Genomic DNA, 23665 nt, shown 5'->3' with positions numbered 1-23665 from the left:
TCTTTTTGTTATCTAATTGCTCTGGCTAGGACTTCAAGTACTATATTGAATAGGTCAGGAGAGAGTAGAAATCCCTGTCTAGTTCCTGATTTTAGTGGGATTGCTTCAAGTTTCTCTCCATTTAGTTTGATGTTGGATATTGGTTTGCTGTATACTGCTTTTATTATGTTTAGGTATGGGCCTTGAATTCCTGATGGTCCCAAGACTTTTAACATGATGGGGTGTTGAATTTTTTCAAATGCTTTCTCAGCATTGAATGAGATGATCATGTGGTTGTTTTTTTTTTTTTTTTTTTTCAATTTGTTTATATAGTGGATTGCATTGATTTAATTCTTTTTTAATTTATTTGTATTTGTATATGTAGTGTGTGTGTGTCTGTCTGTGTGTGTGTGTGTGTTTCTGTATCTGTGTAATGTTATGTCCTCCATGTAGAGATCAGAAGACAACTTCCGGTGTTAATCCTAATCTTCAACCTTGTTTGATGTAGGGTCTCTCTGGTTTTGTTTCGTGTTATGCTAAAATTCTTTATAGAAAATAGCACCCAAGAATGTCACTTACCACATACTTGTCAGCCCATCACCAAAGGACATCAGCAACTAGCTGATGGTCCATTTCTCTCTCACCTCCGGACATCATAATATACTTCATGTTCACTTAACATCATGGCCCCTTATCCCATATTCTATATCTGTTTAATCCAGTCCCCGTGGCTGGTCTCTGGACTTGAAGAGCATCTACCTATTTTAAAATTCTGTACCTAGGTTTCCACCCTCCAACTGCTAATGTTTGAATGTCGTTTGTGTAAGTCTAAAGGTTTCTGTACTAGAAACTTGGTCTCTAGAGAGATGGTTTTAAGGGAGTGGACCCTTTCAGAGGTTAGACACAGTAGAAGGTGATGGTCTCGGTGTTCATTAGAGACTCTCCCTCAAGAAATATTAACACAGTTTTGCTTGTGGGACCCAGTCAGCTCTTGAGGAAGGGCTGTTTTAAAGCAAGACCATCTCCAAGTACCTGCTTCTTCTTCAGAAGCTTTTCGCTTCCCGTTTCTCTACCACATTGCAATGAGGTCAAAGGGACCCTCACCAGAAGCTAAAAAATGATGATACCCAATCACGGACTCTCAGCTTCCAAAGCTGCCATTTAGACAGATGTCTTTTCCTTATAAAACAGTCGGCGTTGAGCATCTTACTAAAGCAACAGAAATCGGTTAACATTGAGCCAGCCTCCCCTCAACTGTGCCCAGGTCATGTTCACAAAGACATCCAGTGACTCAAACTCTTTCATCTGCTAATCTGTCTCTCTGATTTCGGACCTTCCTTCTATATAATTATGTAGTCGGTCACCCCGGGCATTTGCTCTACAGCCCCAGGAATTTCTCTGGCAGTCTTTCCTTCTTGTCCTATCTTCAGATCCCCCAACCCTACATCATTCTGTCTGCTCCACCACAGTGCTCCTTCCAAATATATAATCGAGCGTCAGCGGAAATGAGAGCCATGCCCTCGGTTCTGCATGCCAACCCCGTGCCCTCGGTTTTGCATGCCAACCCCTTCACCCCTTGCTGGCGAGGCATTTGCACAGAGCAATGAGCTTACTCTACACATTGATTCTCCCTATCAGCAGCCATCTTTATCTGGGATATCCCAGCAACCTCTCAAATTCAGTCAGTCTGAAAGCTTAGTGCTCCCACCTTAATCCTATCTCAGTCAACATTATGAATTCCCAGCGTCTGGAATCAGTTATGAGACCCAGACCCAGACCCAGACCCAGACCCAGCTACTGTGTTACTCAGATTTTGACCAGCCTGAGCTACATAGCAAATTCCAGGCCTGGTCATTAGTAAGATCCTGTCCAAAAAAAGCAAAAAGAAAGATTTTTCCTTTACTCGCAAATGTCATTCAATAACCATTTCCTCTCTACTCCACCATCTTCATCTTTCCCACCTGGACCATTCTTCTACTTTTACAGTTTGCCTTATGAACTCATTTCAACTTGATTCTTTTGCTACATTTTTATTAAGATATAGTTACGTCGTTCCCTCCACTCAATTTTTGCCTCCCATTCCTCCCCCGCCCCTACCCCAGTCCCTATTCAGTTCCCAGCCTCCTCTTCTTTCATTGTTATTGTTACATACACCTGCATACACATATAAAGTACAGTCCGTTGTCTGTTCAGTGTGACTTGCATGTACATCATTTCAGACATCATTTCAGGGCCGACTGCTTGGTATTGGGGTCATGAAGTCAAGGGCTCCTCTCTGAGTGTGGACCACTTCTCTTACTCTTGGAATCAACTTGATACTTCCCTTTGCTTTTTACGTAAGAGTCATTTCAAACTCCTTGGTCTAGCCCACAGAGCTAAACAGGATCCAGCCCCCGTCTGGAACCAACAGGTCCCTAAAGACTGCAACCATGTCTTTTCATGTCTACATGTACCGAGCTCTATATCTTCCAAAGCTCACTAGACATGGTGGCCACAGACTGTCACTGGCCAACACACTGCATATGTGTTACAGCTTCGGAAAGGAGAAAATTACCAAGGATATACTTATATAAATGACACGGTTTTCGTTCTCATGGGATAAAATACCTGTTTCTGTAGCTGATAGCCCCTCACCCACCTGCATAGTAAGCCGGGCAGACAGGGCCTGTCTCTGTCTCACTTAGCCTATGACACTGGATTAGCCCCTGTACCAGATAATGACAGTGTGTTCATAGGGTCTCTAGATGAAAGAAGAGGATTACTCACTCAAATTAAAAGTCAAAATAATGAACTTAATATAGAACTAAACCCTGCTTTATGTACGATAACAAATATCCTGAAGCAACGAGGGGGGGTTGCTAGGCATTAATTACTGTTTAAATCGCCCAATTATGCATCATTTCATGCTAATCTAAATGAGCCATTTCTCTCGGCAGACACCACTCAACTCGAGACAGCCCCCACAAGCGTATATAAAAGTTCAAAGAACCCACAAGCAGGTGCTGCTGTGCACTCCTGTGAAATTGCAGCTGCCCACAGACCAGTGGAACGTTTGCCTTAGCACCATGTCTCTCCGGTTCTCTGGCGGATCCAGGCACGTCGGCATACAGTCAGGATCCCTTAGGCCGCCCAGTGGAGGCGCGGGCTATGCTGGGAGCAGCGCGGCTGGCGGCTCAGTTGCTGGTAGTGGATTTTCTTGGGCCTTGGGAGGGACACTGGGCAGTGCTCCTGGTGGGAGCCATGCCTCTGGTGCCCTGGGAAACGTCACTGGTGTTGCCTTCTCGGGAACTGAAGGGCTCCTCTCTGGAAACGAGAAGGTGACCATGCAGAATCTTAACAACCGCTTGGCCTCCTACCTGGATAACGTGAAAGCTCTGGAGGAGGCCAACGCTGAGCTAGAGAGAAAGATCAAGACTTGGCATGAGAAATATGGACCAGGATCTTGCCGTGGACTTGACCGTGACTACAGCAAATATCATCTAACCATTGAGGACCTGAAGGGCAAGGTAAAGTCACAAACTTAAAACTAGCCAAGTATTTAAAACTCAGTAACTTCCAGCAAAAGTACATAAAACCACAAAGGGAAATGCTTCGTGACTGTTCTCTAATTTGCATTTAATTTTAATAAATAATTCTTCCCGTTACTCAAAATTAGAAACCTTGATTCAATATTTTCAATGTACCTAAAATGTTGATTCCCACCGAAGATTTTTGAAATGAATTTATAAATAATAAATTGCTATAGTCCAAAAATAAATGCAATTTCCTGAGAATGAATTTAAAATGTTACTTTTTAAAAATTAAATTCTAAACGTTCTGACAACTGCATACATTTAGAAACTGATGCAAAGGCTTAATTATTTTCTAAGTAATAAATAACAAGAGCAAGATTATCTCTGTTAACTCCCTCTTCATTTCCTCTAGATCATCTCTTCCACGGCTGCTAATGCTAATATAATTCTGCAAATTGATAATGCCAGACTGGCTGCTGATGATTTCCGATTAAAGTAAGTGACAGATGACAACTGTGGCCCTGAAACTAAGTTCCTGTCTGTTTATGTTGTTTAAAAAAAAAAAATGTTTTCATTTTCATCTCAAGTAAAATCACAACCTAAAGGAGTAAAGGAATCAAAGAATTTCTGTTAGAAAATGACAATCAAGTGAGAATGTTACCTGTGCCTCACACCCGTGGAATAAGCTGCTCCCGCATCTCCAGGCCTGCCTAAAGTGATGCAAGCACACAGTAAATGCTCGGTGACTACTGTCCACTCCTTAATGTTAACCTAGGGGCTGGAGAGGTGGCTCAGTAGTTCAGAGCACTGACTGCTCTTCCAAAGGACCCAAGGTCAATACCCGGCACCCAACTCACAACTCTTTGTAACTCCATTTCCAGAGGATCTGACATCCGCATATGTGTAGACAAAACACCAATGCACATAAAAATTAAATAAAACTTTTTTAAAAAAATGTTAACTTAGATAAGACTATGAAATGGCTGTTTTTACTTAACGGGCATTTCAATCTATGTGGTGGGTTAGCTGCTTATTGTCCTGCATGGATGTGGAGGGACGGGTCTTTATGCATAGCTGTTTGTTTTCTTTTGTTTTGTCTTATGGCAAGGTCTCACTCTGTAGCCCAGGCTAGTCTAGAACTCACAATCCCCTTGCCTCGGGTTCCTGAGTTCTTAGATTACAGACATGGGCTACCTCCACAGGATATTTTTCTGTGGATTTTTATATTTAGAGTCCTGATCTGGCTTCAGATTTTTAGTTGATATCTCTAACTTGTTGAAGAGGCCTAGCCTGCACTGAAATTCATTTAAATCCACCCTCTCCCCTCCAGGTATGAAAACGAGCTCACCCTCCACCAAAATGTGGAGGCGGACATCAACGGACTGCGGCGCGTCCTCGACGAGCTGACGCTCTGCAGGACGGACCAAGAGCTGCAGTACGAAGCCCTGAGTGAGGAGATGACTTATCTCAAGAAGAATCATGAGGAGGTAGGAGAAGCCTCCCTCTAACCCTGAACACAGCTGTGCCGCGAAAAGGCTAGGGAGGGAAGCTCCAGTCCAGCACGAATCCGGCCTCATGGAGACCGCACACAGAATCTACCTGCCTCCCACAAGAACGATAGAGGGAGAGGCGGGGGGAGGGAGGGAGGGAGGGAGGGATGGAGACAAAGACACTGACAGAGAGAGACAGAGACAGAGAGAGGGGGAGAGATTGATTGTACTCCCGGGGTATTTGGCAGGGCAGTGACCCCTCCCCCCACTCTCTCAAGGAAACGGGCGGGGGAATGACAAGCACCAGTGAAGGGCCAGAAACACTGCAGAATCCATGTCCTCTTACAGACACAACACCTGAGAGAAGGCGGCTTTGGCTGCACTGAGGGCGGAGTAGAAACCACTCGGGTTCTGTCCCCCCCCCCCCCCCGAGAGCATTTACTGCACCCTCTGTGTCAGGTGCTATCAGTCTATCAGCAAGTAGTTTGATTTTGAAAATCTACAGCAACAAGAATTGTCCTTCATATGGAATCTTACAGAAAACTTTAAAATACAAAAATACATTAATAGTAGCTCTTTAGGGCTGATATATACATATAAATAGAAAGATGATAGATAGATAGATAGATAGATAGATAGATAGATAGGTAGATAGATAGATAGATAGGTGGGTGGGTGGGTGGGTGGGTGGGTGGACGGATAGACGAATATCTTAATTCAGAAGTCAGATTCTGGTTTAAGAAAACAAAAGTCGACCGGGCATGGTGGCTCATACCTGTAATCTCAGCACTTGGGAGGTGGGGGCAGGCAGGGGCATAGGAACAGGAGGTCAACCTCGGCTACATAGCAAGTCCCTGTCATGGGATGGGGAGAAACCTGACATATCAACACTTTGAAATCCAAATGAAAAGGTCAGCTATTCAATGGACTAGTACAGACCATTGCTTTGCTCAAGAACCCCAGGGTGCCACAGCTGGAGGGTGTAGCCATGAAAAATGGTATTCAGGAGTCAGGAAGCAACTAGGCGAGTGTCTTCTCCTCTCTGTGCTCCAGCGTCCTCTGTGAAGGGAGTGTCTGCCTCGTAAGGATGCTCAGACTTGTAGCACATGCTCAGAGCAGCGTCTGGCACCCTATGGTCATTCAAATAAATGACTGTTGGTGTCCCTCGGGTGAAAATTCCACAATGGCAGGGATTGTGGGGGGAGGCTGGGTTTGCCACAGCTCTGGTCCCATCACCCCAACAGTTGGCAATTGGCTGTTGAATAACCCTCTGGTCTTTCTAATCCTTTCTTTTTCTTTTTAAGTGGTAGTTGCGGTTGTCTTTTTTAATTATATTTTATTTATTTGTGGGGGAGTACTGTGCACATGCCACCGTATGACTGTAGAGGTCAGAGCAACTTTCGGGAACTGATTTCTTCTTCCACCCTCTAAGTCTGAGAATTGAGCTCAGGTTGGTTGGCAGGAAGCACCTTTACCAATTGAGCCATCTAATTGGTCACTGGTTTGGTTGGGCCTGGTGGAGTAGTTTAACTTTTTTTTTTTTCCCTTGGTTTTCTGAGACAGGATTTTACTGTGTAGCCCTGGCTGTCCTGGAGATTGCTCTGCAGACCAGTCTGGCCTTAAAATCACAGAGATTCACCTGCCTCTGTCTCCCAAGTGCTGGGATTAAAGATCTGTGCCATGACCCGCTGGTCCAGCTTTATAATCCCAGCGTTTGGGAGGCTGAGGCAGTATAAATCCTTAATTCAAGGCCCAGCCTGGGTTACATAGTAAATTCCAGCTCAGTCTGGACGACAGAGTGAGACCCTGTCTCATAAAAACAAGGATGGACAGATTGAAGGAAGGAAGGAGGGAGGGAAAGAAGGAAAAAAAACGGATGGATGGATGGACAGACAGACAGACGAATAACAGCCCTGAACAAGGACTGAATATCACCCATAAATTATTTGTTACTCTGGGAACTTTGGGAACTCTAAATTACCCTTCTCTAATGGCCTGTGGACAGTCACTTGCATTTCACTTTAGGAAATGAAAGTTCTGCAGTGCGCGGCCGGAGGCAACGTGAACGTGGAGATGAACGCAGCCCCGGGCGTGGACCTCACCGTCCTGCTGAACAACATGCGAGCCGAGTACGAGGCTCTGGCTGAGCAGAACCGCAGGGACGCCGAGGCCTGGTTCCAAGAGAAGGTGAGGGGAGCCAGACCTGCTCTGTCTATTCCTCCCTAGCGGGCCAGACTCATTGTGACCCTGTGCACCCTGCCTTCCAGAGCGCCACGCTGCAACAGCAGATCTCCAATGACTTGGGCGCAGCCACCTCAGCCAGGACTGAGCTGACGGAGCTGAAACGGTCCATGCAGACGCTGGAGATCGAACTGCAGTCACTCTCAGCAACGGTAGGTGCTGACCTCAGACCACCTGCGCCTGCGTTTCTGGTTCCCAAAAAACCAAGAGAAGCCTTTCTTTTCTTTCTCCTAACAAACGCTTACAGAAAGGGGGCGCGCGGGGGAGGGGGGAAACAGCAGAAAACGCATCCTAGGAGACAGAAAGAGGCGGTATCTTCCTCACAGATTTCTTGATACTACTGATAAGTTCCTTCCTGGATGGCGCCCAGAATTCATTGTGGTAAAAAGAATTAGCCTGGCACCCAGTTCCATCCTGCGCATGGTTCGTTTCATGCCCCAGAGCATGCTGGGAAATGTTGTTTCAGTTAAAACATTAAGGGACAGGATCAGCGCTCTTTGTCCACACAGGCCAAGATGGGTCACACCATCATCTCCGAACACTCGGAAAGGCATATTAAGAAAAAGTATACCAGGCTGAAGAGTTATCTCTGCAGTTAAAAGAACCCACTCTTTCAAGGAACCCAAATTTAATTCCAAGCACCCATATGGCAGCTAACAACTATTTGTAGCTCCACCCAGTCTCAGGGTATCTGATTCCATATTCTGTCTTCTGCAGACGTTGCGTACACGAGGTGCACATACAATAAAGGCAAAACAGTCATATACATAAGATATGTATTTAAAGAAAGGTACACACCAACCCAGACATGGGAACTGTCTCTCACCCTACACTAGTAAAGCTCCCATCCCCCAGCACACACCCCACAGCCTGGCACTCAGCCTCTTAGCAACATCTGGGCCATGGAGAAAACTTCAATAGTTACCATGGAAACAACCTAGAAACCTCCTTTCTGTCAAGACTGTGAGCTGGCAACATCCATAAGGCTTGACTTTGAGGATTGTGGCGAGCATGTGGCCCAAGGATTCCCCATCCTCACAAGAGGCTTTGCAATCCCTGAAGACACTAGGGTGTCACATAAACAAAGAAAGAGCTACTGTGCAGATCAGAACAGTGAGCCAGCCACAAAGGAAACCATGGCTCAGTAGACTAGAAAGATCTTTTGGTTTGGCCAACCTGAAAACACAGAAACAGTGCTCTAACCCTATATAGTATTTAGACAGACTTACCATTGGCTGAGCCCCATCTTACCCAGCATGCTGTTCTTCCCCTCGCTCTAAGCTCAGCGGCCTCTCTAGCCCTTCCTTCTGAATTGTCTCCCCCCAACCCCCGAAACCATCAGAACACTGCGTGATCTTTTGCTGCCGCAGGGATGAAGCCTCCCTGCGTGTCTGGGGGCAAGGGGTGGGGGGTAGAAAATAAATTCTCAAATGTCCTCATCAGAATCAGAAGCATTTTTACATAGAAGCAATGATAATATGAAGCTGTTAGATTCTCGGCGCAGATCACCCATGCCGGAAGTAGTGCTTTGGGGTCAGGAAATAACCCCTGCCGGCAAAATCATTTAATGGCCAGTGTAACCAAGCTACAGAGTAATACTTCCATACCCGAGATTCTTTGGTCAAGATAAATTTCAAGTTCATTTTCCCACAAGGAGAGCACAAGGCAATTATAGGTTGAGGGTTAGTTATTTATAAACACCCACGTGTTTGCTTCCTGTGTTAAGCAAACTTCCAAGTTCATCTGCTTCTTTCTCATCAGGACTGAGCTTTCCCAGTGGAAGGCCATTAAGAGAGATGCTGCCCCCTCTGGCTTCCCAGGGCATTAGCCGCCTTATAAAATATCCTAGGGAAGAAAAGCTTTAAGCTTCTGAACTGTGGTTACGCCTCTCCCTGACATCTTTCTAGCCTGCACCTTTTGTTTCTCATTACCACATCCATCACATTCTGAACGAATGCTCCTGGAGAGCCCAGGAGCCTGTCCAAATGCAGCAACCAGTGTACATCAACGTCCTAAGGGTCTCAGCCCCGTTAGACCCTCTCATGCCTGCCTGTCATGATGAATCTCTTACTGCATAACTCCTTTGCAATCCTAGGACTGAGTCAATACAGCATATATTTGGTCATACACAAACTTATCCTTCAAATGATAATGCTGCTAATGCAAAAGAAAATAAGTAAGATGGGGAGATGGGAGATAGCTACCTTAGTAAAGAAAGGGCTTGCCAGGCAGACATAAATAAGGATATGAGTTTAATCCCTAGGACTCATGTAAAAGAAGCCCAGGCGTGATGGCATGAGCTCGGAAGTAGAGACAGGAGGACCCCTGGGGCTCACTGACTGGCCAATGTAGCTTAATCAGTGAGCCCAGGCTGCCAAAAAGAAAAAGAGCAAAAGAAAGAGAGAAAGGGCATAAAGAAACAGAAAAAGAAAAAAGTACTATCTGAGGACTGATGCACAAGAGTGTCCTCTAATCCCCCCCCCTCTCTCTCTCTCTCACACACACACACACACCAGAGAGAAAGCCTTTAAAATTGAAACGCATTTATTATGTAAGCGCTTGAACCAAACTGCCTCCAGAAACGCCAGGCAGAGGTTTGCACCTCCTTCTAACAGGCGTTATGCCCTGTGATGTAAGAACAACAGTCATGTCACAGGAAGAGAAGGGAAACGAGAGAGTGGAAAAGGCAGTAGACATTCTGATATAAATGATTAATATCAGGGGTAGTAACTGCCCAGACACATATGTTTACATATGATAACACACAGATGGAAATCACCATAACTGAAGGAGGAATCATGAGGCAGGACACATTACAGTTCGTGAAGGAGAAAGTGAGATACTCCTAGGACTTAGTGTGGACACCATGAGCTGCATTGTAATGAGTCCTGGGACCTCGAGAGCCCACCCTGCTGACGGATTCATTCTGTCTGAACCGCTTTAAAAAAGAGGACTCTGCTAAATGACAGAAAAATTAAGAATGAATTACAAAAGAAACCAGCAGACCAGCAGGTCTAGGAACAGGATGAGAACTGTTGAGGAGTGAGGTTTTGGCATAACACACAACCCCCAAAACCTCCAAAATATAAATCATCCTGTGCAGATGTCTTACTGTGCTGTCCCCCAAAAGTGCTTTTGTACACATATTTGTCTTAACAGAAACTGTTACCAAAATTTTAACAGTCAAATATCTTGTCCGTGGGGGTGGGAGGCAAGGGGGGGGGGGGGACAGTGAGAGAGATGCCTGAGGGAATAAGGGTATTTACTGCCAAGGCTCAGGACCAGAGTTTGATCCCAGGAACCCATACGGTGGAAGAGAAGAACCAAGAGGAGTGGTTCTGCAGGATTCTGAGAAACTCAGGACTGGGTACTCTGGTGATTTCATCCCTTTTGATGTTTCAGAAACACTCTCTGGAGCGCTCCCTGGCGGAGACCGGGGGCAACTACTGAACGGCTGTGCGTCCTCTAACCCACTTCTGTTCTTCTCACAGAAACACTCTCTGGAGTGCTCCCTGGCGGAGACCGAGGGCAACTACTGCTCGCAGCTGGCTCAGATCCAGGCTCAGATCAGCGCCCTGGAGGAGCAGCTGCACCAGGTGAGGACGGAGACCGAGGGCCAGAAGCTGGAACATGAGCAGCTGCTGGACATCAAGGCCCACTTGGAGAAGGAGATCGAGACCTACTGCCGTCTCATAGACGGAGACGAGAAGTAAGACCAGCGGGAAGTTGCCAACAACAACCATGCTCTATCCCTCTGCCTTCCTGCTTTCAGTCCAGTTTCTCTGTCCCGCTGCACAAAGATGCATGTCCTTCTCCTGCTTCTATATAGAGGAACCATTTTCTCTCTATTTTGTACATCACAGAGCCCCCTTAGCCACCTCGGATGACTCCCGTCATTCCTGCACAAGTTCTTCCTGACCGTCCATGTTAAACATTGTAATTTCAAGAGTCCCCTGACCCCTGTCCCTTCCCCCAATCCCCTGAACAAGCCCCCCAGGACACATTCTTTATGTGTGTGTGGCTTCTGGGACACTGCCTTTTTTTTATGTGTAGCTCTTAAGCTAATGCATATTTCTTACTTTTTAAATTCTTACATTTAAAAAGAAATCAAATGGGAGGGACTGGGAAGAAGGCTCAGTGGGGGAAAGTGCTTGTCCTATGAGAGTCTGACCTGGATCTCCAGCACATATGTAAATGTTGAATGTAATGGTTCTGAGCCTGTGATCCCATACCTGGTCAGAGGAGAGACCGTGCATGCTGAGTGCTCACTGGCCAGCCAGTCTAGGTGACATATGACATAGGTTTAGTGAGAGACGCTGTCTAAAAACATGGTGGCGGGCTAGAGAGAAGGCTGCAAGGTTAGGAAGCACTTGTTTCTCTCGTACATGACAAGATTCAGTTCTTAGCACCTGTATGATTCACACCAGTCTGTCTGTCCGTGACTCCAGTTCTTGGAAAACTGGTGCCCTCTTCCAGCCTCTGAGGGCACTGCATGTGGTGCAAATGCATGCGTGCAGGTAAAATGTCCATGTGTGTAGAATAAAAATAAACAAATTTCTCTCAAAACAAAGGTTGAGAGCAATGAAGGGAGATTCCTGACACCAGTCAACACACAGCCACACTCACACACTTGCACACATTCACACACATTCACATACTCACACACACAAACATACACACTCACACACATACACATACTCAGGCACACAAACACACACACACAAACACACACATACACCTACATACACACTCACTCATACACACATTCACACACTTACAAACATACACTCACACACATACATACACACTCACACTCATATACTCACACACATACACACACACTCACACATTCGAATTCACATACACAGTACCACCACCAAAAAGAAAAAAAAATCAAATGGAAATAATATTTTTAAATCCTCTCTTTAGATAACTTGTAACCACTTCCTGCTCCTGCACACAGATCACATTTTTTTTCAGTAGTAAAAATTGAGATCCTTTGAGTCATTAATTCAATGGAAGTTTCCTAAGTGATAATAAACACCAATGTAAAATAACGAAGTCTTCTTTCCTCCAGTTCCTGCTCTAGCTCCAAGAGTTTTGAATCTGGAAGCTCAGGGAATTCATCCAAAGGTAACGAAAACCTCGTTTTATTTCTATAGCAGAAAAATCCTTTTACATTAATGGCTCTCACACATAGTAGCAAAGAAGTTAAGGAGTTTTAATTAAAATACTCTGAACTGGAAATGTTCTCTAGACACCCCAGAATCTTACTTTAAACCCGTAACACTCCCTCCCCAGTGTGTGCGATGCAGGAGCGGAGCAGTGATGCCCTTTGTCACGTAGTCTTTCGGGACAGAATACGGCCATTAACTTGTGTTTTCTTCTCTAGATGGATCCAAAACCACACTGGTAAAGACGGTGGTTGAAGAAATAGATCAGCGTGGTAAAGTTCTGTCCACCAGGATTCAGTCCATCGAGGAAAAGATGTCTAAGATAAGCAACGGCAAGTCTGAGCAGAGGGTTCCCTTCTAGCTGCCTCGCTAGGGGGGGAATAGAGCAACGTGGGGGTGAAACCGGCACGGCCGCACTGTTCTAAATCTCAGGGAGAATGGAAACGCTGAGTGACCTTAGACAAAATACCTGTTTTCTCAGTGACTTTCAAAGGATGCTGGGTGTTTGTGTCCAAATAAAATAATCGATGGCAACACACTTCTGTTTGCTGGCGATTAATATCGAGTTGTGATTTTATCCCACCCCACCCACGTAGGTAGACCTTTGTGAAAAACATCTTTATTGAATTAGTTTTCAACAGCTATCAATTCGATTACACTGTATTTAATAATCAATATTCACTAGGCATAATCTTCAAATCCCACCAGGTCTGAATGAGGTAAATATGGGGCACCCTCAGAAAATTCTCCTGCAACTAACACATTCTACCACTAGATGCGATGGCGCATGCCTTTTTTTTTTTTTTTTTTTTTTTTTGTTGTTTTGTTTGTTTGGTTGGTTGGTTGGTTGGTTGGTTGGTTGGTTGGTTGGTTGGTTTGGTTTGGTTTTTTGTTTTGCTTGTTTGTTTGTTTTTGGTTTTTTGTTAAAATGTCTCAAACTGTCTCAAGCTGCCACACAGACTTCCTGGGATACCATGCCCATCTAACCAGAAAAAAAAAAAAAAAAAACTCTGAAAAGATCTACCACAACCAAGCCCATGTTGATGACTTTCCCAGGAAACATTAGAGAAGCTTTTCCCCGGAAAGACCCAGACAGAAATATTTTAGGCATTGCAGACCATAGAGTTTACTGCAATTACTCAGCTGTGAAGCTGTTAACAGAGCCGTAGACTGGTGGGCACAACTACATTCCAATAAAACTTTATTTAAAGGCGATGAGTTGGGTTTTTTTTTTAATTGTAAATAATTTAACATCTCATGAAAGGTCAGTGTTTCCATATTTTCAACCGTTTAAGATGTGAAAGCCAGGGACCAGAGTGATGGCTCAGCAATTAAGAGCATTGGCTGCTCTTCTAGAGGACCAGGGTTCAATTCCCAGAACCTACAAGTGGCTCCCAAGTGTTTGTAACTCAGGATACAAACAGGCAAAACCCCCACACACATAAAATATAAAAGCCATTCTTAACTTGGGGCTGTACAAAAACACGTGACCAATTGATTGACTTTCAGTCTTCCCCACACGGAGACAGACTCCTAAGGTACAAGATCTCATGAGACTCATGATCTCCGAGACATATGATCTCCAGGGTCACTGGTTCCTCTGCCCGAGGAGAATTGTTCTTTTGTTTCTTAAGTTTCTTCCTGATTTCATTGAGAAGTTCCAGGACGGCTGGGCTTTGCACCTAACAACTGAACAGCTTCATGGAAGCTCAAAGGAGTGGAGAAAACAATCAAATACTTAACCAAATTTCTGCCAAATTCGCCACATGAAGTCCTAGAAGTTATGAGATGATGTCTGCCAACCACACGGGACTGGCTACATAACTTGTTTGACTCAGTGTTGAAATGAAGATAGAAGTATGGGGTCCCCATGTTCAAAACTCACAGCAGAGAAAATTCTAGAATATGATCAGCTCTGCTTTCTTCTTTGGTTACAGTTTTCTTTCTCTCTCTCTCTCTCTCTTTCTCTCCCTTTTTTTTTTTTTTTTTTTTTTTTTTAGTGGTTTGTTGTTGTTGTTAAGACAGGGTTTCTCTGTGTAGCCTTCACTCTGTAGACCAGGCTGGCCTGGAACTCAGTGATCCACATGCTGGCACTAAAGATGTGCAACATCATGTCAGACTCTTTTAGCTGTATTGACTTACCATGGATTTTCAACTGTATTGATTTTTATAATTTTTTTTGTTTGGTTTGGGGGATGAAAGGAAAAGATGACGGGTCACCAATGAAAGGAAAAGTCACTGAAAGGAAAGTCACAGAGCACAAATGTTGTGAAAAGATGATGTCCTGGGTTTCGGCACCAATGTTAGGGGAAGGATGAAGAGAGTGGGGGGCATATGGCCCATGGAGGTGCGGTGAGGCCTGGGGGCAAGGGGGAGATGCCTCTTGGGGGGCCCATGTTGGGAATCCCTTCCCCCTGAGGTACCAGCCACACAACGGTATAGTACAGAATAGAGTTTATTCAGGTCATGGGAGAGTTAAGAGGGTGGTAGAGACAGAGAGAGAGAGAGAGAGAGAGAGAGAGAGAGAGAGAGAGAGAGGAATAGAGGAGTAGAGGCTGGCCATGAGCACATAGAGAGAGAGGGAGGAAGGGAAGGAGAAGAGGAGGGGTAAAGGGAAAGAGCTCGGCTGCAAGAGGCCAAGAGGCCTAGAGAGGCAAAAGAGGCAAGAGAGAGAGGAGGGGGCAAGCAGCCCCTTTCATAATGTCAGGTCATTGGGGCGGAGCATACCTGGCTACTGCCAGGTAATTGAGGGGTGGGGTTTACAGAATCCCAACAGGGGAGGTTTTCTTTTATGGTGGGGGTGAAATTTGAGGGGCTGTTGTTGTTTTGGGTTTTTTTTTTCTTTCTTGTTTTGGCTTTTGTTTTACAGTCTTTGCTATGCAATATTCTAAGTAATGAGGAAAAATACACTTGAGGTTATTGCATACTTTTACCACTTGTTTTTATGGCCAGCAATCCCAGTTCTAAATCCAAATGCCACAATTCTATCACCTGGGTTCTTGTAGCTCACGTTATGTATATGTGTTTTACTCTTACCAAACAGAAGAAACACACACACACACACATATACACACACAAAAAAAACGCAACTATTTTTATTTCACTTTTGTTGCTGTTGTTTGGTTTGGGCTTGAGTTTTTCTCTGGTTTGGGGGATTTTGTTTGTGTGTTTGTTTGTTTTTGTTTTTTAGTCTAGTCTTGTTTTAGGGATAACCTCGGTTACCCAACACATTGTATAGAGCAGAATGCCCACAGCTCACAGAGACCTGCCTGCTTCTGCTTCTCTGGTATTGGTATTAAAGTCAAACATCACCACACCCAGCTATAGACCTCAAAAAAGTTCATGCATTTTGCATTTTTCAGTCATAAGTCATATTTTCATATTCCTTGGAGCTTTAGTAACATTTGAAACAAATTCTGGTTTGCACAGAAGGCCCAGGCTTCCTGGGATTGCCGGAGACCCAACTTACGCCATGTTGGGGACTATACAGTACATTTACCCACTTTAGGTACAGCTGGTCTCCCATACATCAGTGTCAACCAGAATCTAGTGTTCGAGGGCATGTGCTACAGAGGCCGTAAAAGCCAAACTGTTCACATACACCCCCTGCGCACCCACATGCTCCTCCGTTCACCAGAAATTGCTTTACAGAGCACAGGTTTGAAGACACAATTACTGGGAATTACAAGTTAGCAACAGAGAGGGCTGAACCAAGTACAGGACTCTTCTAACAGAATTTTGTCTGAAGCCCTCAAAACAACTCCTACCTTACAGGTGCGCTAGGGGGCCATTGACCTTTGAAAACGTTTTGAACGAGAGTTCCTAAAAATGCCTAGGAAGGTCCAGCAAATACAGGATGCATTTTTTAGTGAAAAGGACTCACGGGAAAGCTAAATTCCTTAACTCGGCTCCTTTTGCTGAAGACATGACGCAGAATTTCCCAGGTGTCTATTCACAGATCAATGGATATAGATTTAGTCCCCTTAGTGAATTTACTTTAAGTTCTGTTGAGTTCACAGGGCAGAAGGAAATACCATGACTTTAGAGTCATAAATCTCTTTTTCCTAGAAATGACTATGCCGTTCGGCTCTGTGATTTCCTGAGCTCAGCAGAAATCGGGGCAACTGGCCTCTGCAGAAGTTCTGCTAATAAACATATATCCCCCCCCCCCAGTCCCTGAAGAGTCCCATTGCTTTTTACTGTAGTAAGTTTGTGTACTTCAAGGTTCTGAAGAATCAATACTTATCTGAAGGAGAAGGATTTCGACTACTCTACTTGAACAGTTAGTTGGTTTATTGGTGTGTGTGTGTGTGTGTGTGTGTGTGTTGTTGTTGTTGTTGTTGTTGTTGTTGTTGTTGTTGTTCTTAAGATGAGATCTCATTCTGTATCCCAGACCAGCCTGCAGCTCAATACATAACATAGGCTGGCCTCAAACTCATAGCGGTATAGCAGCCCCCTGTCTCAGGGAATACAGGTATAAACTATCACATCTGTCTCTCAGCAGTTAGTTATTACCAAACAAACACACGAACCACCACAGACATCTAAGATGTATGAGAACCTTTTTTCAGGCAGTAAATTACCTCAGGCATCCTGTAAGGGCAGGAAGTAGCTTCCAAGGGGCATTATGTGCTATTTCATATGCAACAGAATGTGCTTGGTGATACTTTGATACAATCATGTTTGGTGATACTTTGATAAAATCGTGCTTGGTGTGGTTGCAGAATATAATTTTCCTCCGGATATGCTTCTCGCTGAATGTCACACTTCCTATAGATGTGTCTTGTTTCTATTAACTCATGCCTGGGTATTTCTAACTTTCTTTTTCTTTTATCACTTATAATGCATGTCCTGTGATTTTGAAGAGATAGACTATGTCTTTATCTATTAGCAGGCACAAATGTTTTTGTTTTCCACAGGAATACTATCCATTTCTACATTTTTCTCCTTCGTGTGTACTGACATTTTGTGGGGGTTTGCCTCACTTGGTTTCTTTAGCTCCCTTTTTTTCCAGGCAATTATTCCTTGTTTTCAAAAATGAGGTACAATTACAATTGACTCTTCTAACTTCTCAGACCTCTCTTTTCTCTTGCTTGGATACAGGAATCGAAATTGTTGGCTTTGGGGCTGGAGATGTGGCTCAGTGGGTTTGGGGGTGTGTTGCTTTGTTTTGGGAGTTTAGGTTTGTTTTGGTTTGGTTGTTGGTTTCCTGAAACAGGGCTTCTTTGTGTAGCCCTGGCTGTCCTGGAACTCACTCTGTAGACCAGGCTGGCCTCAAACTCAGAGATCCACCTACCTCTGCCTCCCAAGTTCTGGGATTTAAGGTGTGTGCCACAACTACCCAGCATGACTCAGTGGTTCAAAGCACATACTGTTCTTCCAGAGGACCTTAATTTGGTCCTTACACACTTGTGGAGGTGTTTACAACCACCTGTAACTCCAGCTGCAGGGGATCCAGTCCCCTCTTATGGCTTCCAAGAGCATCTTCACTCAAACTCATATACTCACACACACACACACACACACACCAGCACACACATGTAAACACAATTAAAAAGAGAATAAACTTTTACAACCAACCTGTATAAGAACAGACACATAGAACAATGGAATGCAACAAAGGACCCAGAAGTGCACACACACAGCTGCAGTCACTTGGTGTTTGGCAAAGGTGCCAACAACACCTCTGGAAGAAAGATAGTCCTCACAATGAATTGCGTCGGGAAAACTGGATATCCCCCAGGAAGAGCAAAACTAGATTCTTATGTATCAGCCTGTGAAAGACAAAGATCTGAATGTCAGAGCGAAAACCTTGAAATGCCTAGGAAAAGCACCGTAAAAATCTAAGCCTGGGAAAAGACTTTCAGATATGACTCCAACAATTCTGAGAAGAGTTGACAGATGGGATCCCATTAAAATCAAAACCAGGGAAAAAATCAGGGGAGGAAAAGTAGCTGATAGAACCAGAGAAAACCTTTGACAGTCATCCATCTGATGGGGGATTAGCATCTAGAATCTGTGAAGAACTCAGAAAAGATAACTGTCAAAGATCAAAGCAAATGCCAGGCATGGTGGTGCACATCTTTAATTCCAGCACTCAAGAGGCAGAGACAGTCAGATCTCTATGAAATCCAAAGCCATTCTGGTCCACATAGCAAGTTCCAGGCAGCAAGAGCTGCAAAGTAAGACCCTGTGTATGAACACACACACACACACACACACATACACACACATACACACTCACACACATACACACACACTCACACATACACACACACTCACACACATACACACATAAACACACTCACACACACACTCACACACACACTCATACACACACATACACACACACTCCACACACATACACACATACATTCACACACATACACATACTCACACGCACAACTCACACACATACACACACTTCACACACATACACACACACACTCACACACTCACACACATACACACACACACTCACACACATACACACACATACTCACACACATACACACACACACTCACACACATACTCTCACACACACACACACACACTCCACACACATACACACCAACACACACACTCACACACACATACATACACACACACACACACACACACACACACACACACTGCATATAAATGCATTGACATAGATATATATAAGTGGATGAAGGGACCACTCAGAATATGGGCATGTGACTTGAGCAGACAATCCTCAAAAGAAGAAATACAAACAGCGAAGAGCAAGCACACAGATGAAAAGTGTTTGACACCAAACTTACGTTCACAATTCCGCTTCATTCAGTTACCAAGAAAACAGGCAGGGACAATGCTGCTGCAAGCGAGCGAGGGAGGCAGGGGCCCTCATACTGTGCAGGTGGGATGTAAACTAGTGTGAGAAGATGGGACCGGCATGCGGAGTCTTCAAGACACCAGAAATAGAACCAAGAGAGTCAACATAGCACAGAGACACTGACACATTCCTGTCTGGTAAGGCACTGTTCTCAAGATGGTGTATTAGTCACTTTTTTATTGGAATGATAAAACACCCTGACCAAGGCAAGAAGAGAGAGTTTATTTGGTGCTTACAGTTTCAGGAGGATAAGAGTCTGTGACCATCCCGGCGGGAAGCACAGCAGCAGGCAGGCACGGCGCTGAAGCAGCCGAGAGCACACTTCTCTGTCTACAAACAGGAAGTACAGAGAGATAACAAAAAATGGAGGGGGTCTTCTGAAACCTCAAAGCCCGCCCCCAGTGACACACTTCCTTCACCAAAGCCACTACTCCTAATCCTACTCAAACAACCACCCACTGGGGACCAAGTGCTCCAATGCCCAAGACTGACAGGGAACATCTCATTCAAACTACCACCGATGGCTAAAGAAAAACGTAATTCTGGAGTGCTGTCCATCCATAAAGAAAATCATGTCATTTGCAGAAACATGGATGGAATCATTATATTAAGAAAAACAACAACTGTGGGTTCAGAAAAATTAATTTTGCATGTCTTCTTCTATGCAGCATCTACATTTCAAAAAACATACTTAAACCACAGGAGGGAGGCTGTGTGAGGGAAAAGGGTGTCCGGTGGGGAAGAAGTGAGCGATTCGACAAGTGATCATAGTAAAAGCACATAACACACACGTGTGAGGGTGTGATCATGGAACCCACCCTTTCCTATGTCAACCAAAACACATTAGTTTTAATGAGATGCTGGTTTGGTTTCTAAGGTTTCCCATTTCCTCTCCCACTTGGTACTTTGCCCTGCTGTATCCCGCATCTCAATGATCTGGTCAGCTGCCCCCCCCCCACGCCCCAGCTGCTCCTCCTCACCTGTGCCTGCTCTTGGGACAGAAAACCCGCAGCTGAGCACTTCTGAGAACTCACAAGGCCTGGACAGTCTCCTTCCCATTGGAGCACCTCTTCATTCAGCTGGGAAAAGCTGAATTCTTCCAGCCCCACCCCTCCTCCTCTCTGATCTGCTATGAGTTCTGGTTGGCTTTGGGGAGACTTGTCTTAAGATCAGAATCTTCAGATGCCTCTGTGTTTCCTCTTTTCTCAAGAATGTGTGTAGTTGGTCCAACACGTTTCTGTGTTGGGATTTTATGCCAATATGCTTATCTGCAGATTGGTTATAAACATCTTTAATGCACACACTCAGGAGACAGAAGCAGACAGTGAGTTTGAAATCAGCCGTACAGTCTACATTGTGAGTACCAGGCCATCTGGGGCTATGCAGTCTGGATGGAGCTGGGAAAAAACCTGGGGCTTACAATTTTACAGGTTAGAAGCTTGAGGGCTTGGACTTGAGCGTGAAGGCAATTTCATACATCATCTAATGGGTCTTGGTCATTTCCGCCCTCCATCAACCTCTTACATCACTGTGCTCAAACCCTCCTCTTTCTCAACAAGTCCCCCTCCAACTTCCGTGGTGTGTGTGTGTGTGTGTGTGTGTGTGCGCGCGCGGAGCACGTGGGAAGGGAGGAGAGCGGGGAGTAGGGTGGGGTTGGGGGAGACCACTGATTTGTGTTGCTCTAGGTGGGGCCTGGCCGCACTACTGGATGGAGTGTAGCTCCCACCCAACCCCTGCCTCCAGCAGCCATTAACTACCCATAGTCCCTTAGGGAGGAATGAGGTCTTGGGAACCCCTCAGCCATCCAGGATGAAATGCTGCTAAGCCCAGACTTGTTCTGCTCTCACGCTGGTAAGCAGAACTGCGGTGAGTCCCAACTGGCCTGTCAGGTACAGAAGACACCGCTTCACGCTCTTCTCCCTATTGGCCGACTTACTTGGACCTCCCACCCACTCTTCTGGAACGCTACCTCAGCCTCGGAGGGGATGGTAGGAAGGTCGGTCCCATCGGAGGAGCACTTCGCCAGGTGTGAATCTCTGCATTGCCTGTCACGCATCGCAAAAAGGAGCCTCGCTGATGAAGGCTGAGAGCAACACTCATTACGGGGATAGACAGAAAAGTATGTAGAAGGCAGTTTGGCAACGTGGCCATTTAGCAAAACACTTGTAGGTTCCACCCCAGGGCCTGTGACCTCCCAGGCCACGAGATCTTGACTGGGTTTACAGAACCAGGCATGAATTCAGGCCCGTGTCTTTTTGATAGTCATTTGTTTGTTGAGAACACTTCCAGTTCCTTTGCTTCCTAGGCATTAAAGCCACGTGTGTGTGTGTTTCGTATATACTTCCTTGTAATTTGACGGTTGTTGTTTTTGTTCATGTAGTTCGTTCCACAAACTATAGTTAACGTTGACTCCTGGTCATGTGACCTTCGTTCTTTTTCATTTGTTAGTTTGGTTGAACTTTAGAAATCCTGTAGGACCTGCACTAAAATGGTTTTCCTTAGGTATTACAGAATACCACTTTGTTTTGTCCGTGTGCATACATGTGCGGGTAAACAGGCATGTTTATGTGTTCTTTATGAACATTAGCCACATTTTTATTTCAAGTCAGCGTTTCTCTGTGTAGCCCTGGCTGTTCTGGAACTCACCCTGTAGAACCCAGAGATCTGCCTACCTCTGCCTCTCAAGTGCTGGAATTAAAGGTGTGAGCCACCACCACAAGCCCTTCCTCCACATTACTTTTGAAACATAGTCTCTCTTTGGCCTCAGACTCCTGGCCTAGGACTCACCTGAGGCAAGGCTGTCTATCCAGCAAAGCCCGGGGATCCACCTGTCTCTTCTCCCCAAGCCTGAGACTACAGGCATAAACTGCCACACCTGGCTTCTTCTTCACACGGGTGCTGGGGCTCAAACTTAGTTCATGTTAGTGCTTTCCTGACTGATCCAGCTCCCCAGTGCTACTGACATAAATTCTAGGTCAGTTCACTGGATTGGGCTTTTTCAGACCACAGGAGTATTAACCTGGTTTCCTGAGTACGCCCATCTTTCCGGTAGCTTCCTTAGCATCAAAATCATTTTATCAGACCGGGTGTGGTGGGGCACACCTTTTATCCCAGCATACAGGAGGCAGAGGTAGGTGGATCTCCATGAGTCCGGCCTGGTCTATATCAAACTTCCAGGCCAAACAGGCTGTACAGAGAGAACAGAGCACCCCTGATCCTTTCTTTGTGTATACATGCATGTGTGTATGTGTATGTGTCTGTTTATTTATTGGGACAGTTCGGCCTCATCTTGAACCTATGATCCTCTTGCCTCAGTTTCTAAGCAGAATTCTCACCACCACAGATTACATCCTTTTTTTTTCTTAGTTATTCAATTTACATCCTGCTCACTGCCCCCTCCTGGTCACCCCTCCCACAATCCTTTCCCCATCCCCCTCTCTGTCCCCTCTGAGTAGCTAAGGACCCCCCTGGGTATCCCTACACCTAGCACATCAACCCTGCAGGGCTTGGTGCACCCTCTCCCACTGAGGCCAGACAAGAAAACCGAGCTAGAAGAACGTGTCCTACTGACAGGCAACACTTTGGGGGATCAGCTCACATTCTTAAAAGGCTTTTCTCTTTCTAAAGTTTTCTTTTGGGGGGGTTGTTGTTGTCTTATTTTGTTTTTTGTCAGTCCACTACTTAAGTTGCATTTTGGAAATTTAGTGAAATTGTTCACCTCCTTGTTTGCCGTTATCGCCTTGGGATCCCAAGTAACCAAGGATGACCTTGAATTTTCAGTCACCTAGCCTCCACCTTCCAAGTACTGTAACAACAGGCTGCTGTAGGAGCGGAGCACAGCAGTGCACACCTGTCACCCAGCACAGCACTGTACACCTGTCACCCAGCACAGCAGTGCACACCTGTCACCCAGCACAGCAGTGCACACCTGTCACCCCAGCACAGCAGTTCACACCTGTCACCCAGCACAGCAGTTCACACCTGTCACCCAGCACAGCAGTGCACACCTGTCACCCAGCACAGCAGTTCACACCTGTCACCCCAGCACAGCAGTTCACACCTGTCACCCAGCACAGCAGTTCACACCTGTCACCCAGCACAGCAGTTCACACCTGTCACCCAGCACAGCAGTTCACACCTGTCACCCAGCACAGCAGTTCACACCTGTCACCCCAGCACAGCAGTTCACACCTGTCACCCAGCACAGCAGTGCACACCTGTCACCCAGCACAGCAGTGCACACCTGTCACCCCAACACTGAGAAGGCGAAGGCAGGTGGATTCTTGCAGCTTGCTGGCAGCCAGGGGACCCAAAACAATAACCCCAGGTTCAGTAGGAGACTCAAAAACTAAGCTGAAGAAGCAATGGAAGAACGACACCCCTCACCCCAAATCCTCAGGCCCATTTTTGTA

At 45.4% G+C, this 23665-nt stretch overlaps 1 protein-coding gene across 1 annotated transcript; it reads left to right on the top strand.

The window, feature by feature from the left end:
- Nucleotides 1-3044: 3044 nt before the first annotated feature.
- Nucleotides 3045-12757, top strand: LOC308426010 (keratin, type I cytoskeletal 28; the record flags this gene model as incomplete). The annotated part of the gene is made up of 8 exons (XM_080923717.1): nt 3045-3485; nt 3904-3986; nt 4822-4978; nt 7007-7168; nt 7249-7374; nt 10714-10931; nt 12300-12355; nt 12615-12757. 8 exons carry the CDS (start codon nt 3045-3047, stop codon nt 12755-12757), a joined length of 1386 nt encoding a protein of 461 aa, XP_080779843.1.
- Nucleotides 12758-23665: the final 10908 nt, after the last annotated feature.

Source organism: Micromys minutus, assembly GCF_963924665.1.
Source record: "Micromys minutus genome assembly, chromosome: 10".
NCBI lineage: Eukaryota > Metazoa > Chordata > Mammalia > Rodentia > Muridae > Micromys > Micromys minutus.
The sequence above is the reverse complement of the archived record's forward strand: the minus strand, read 5'-3'. Positions and strand labels throughout refer to the sequence as shown.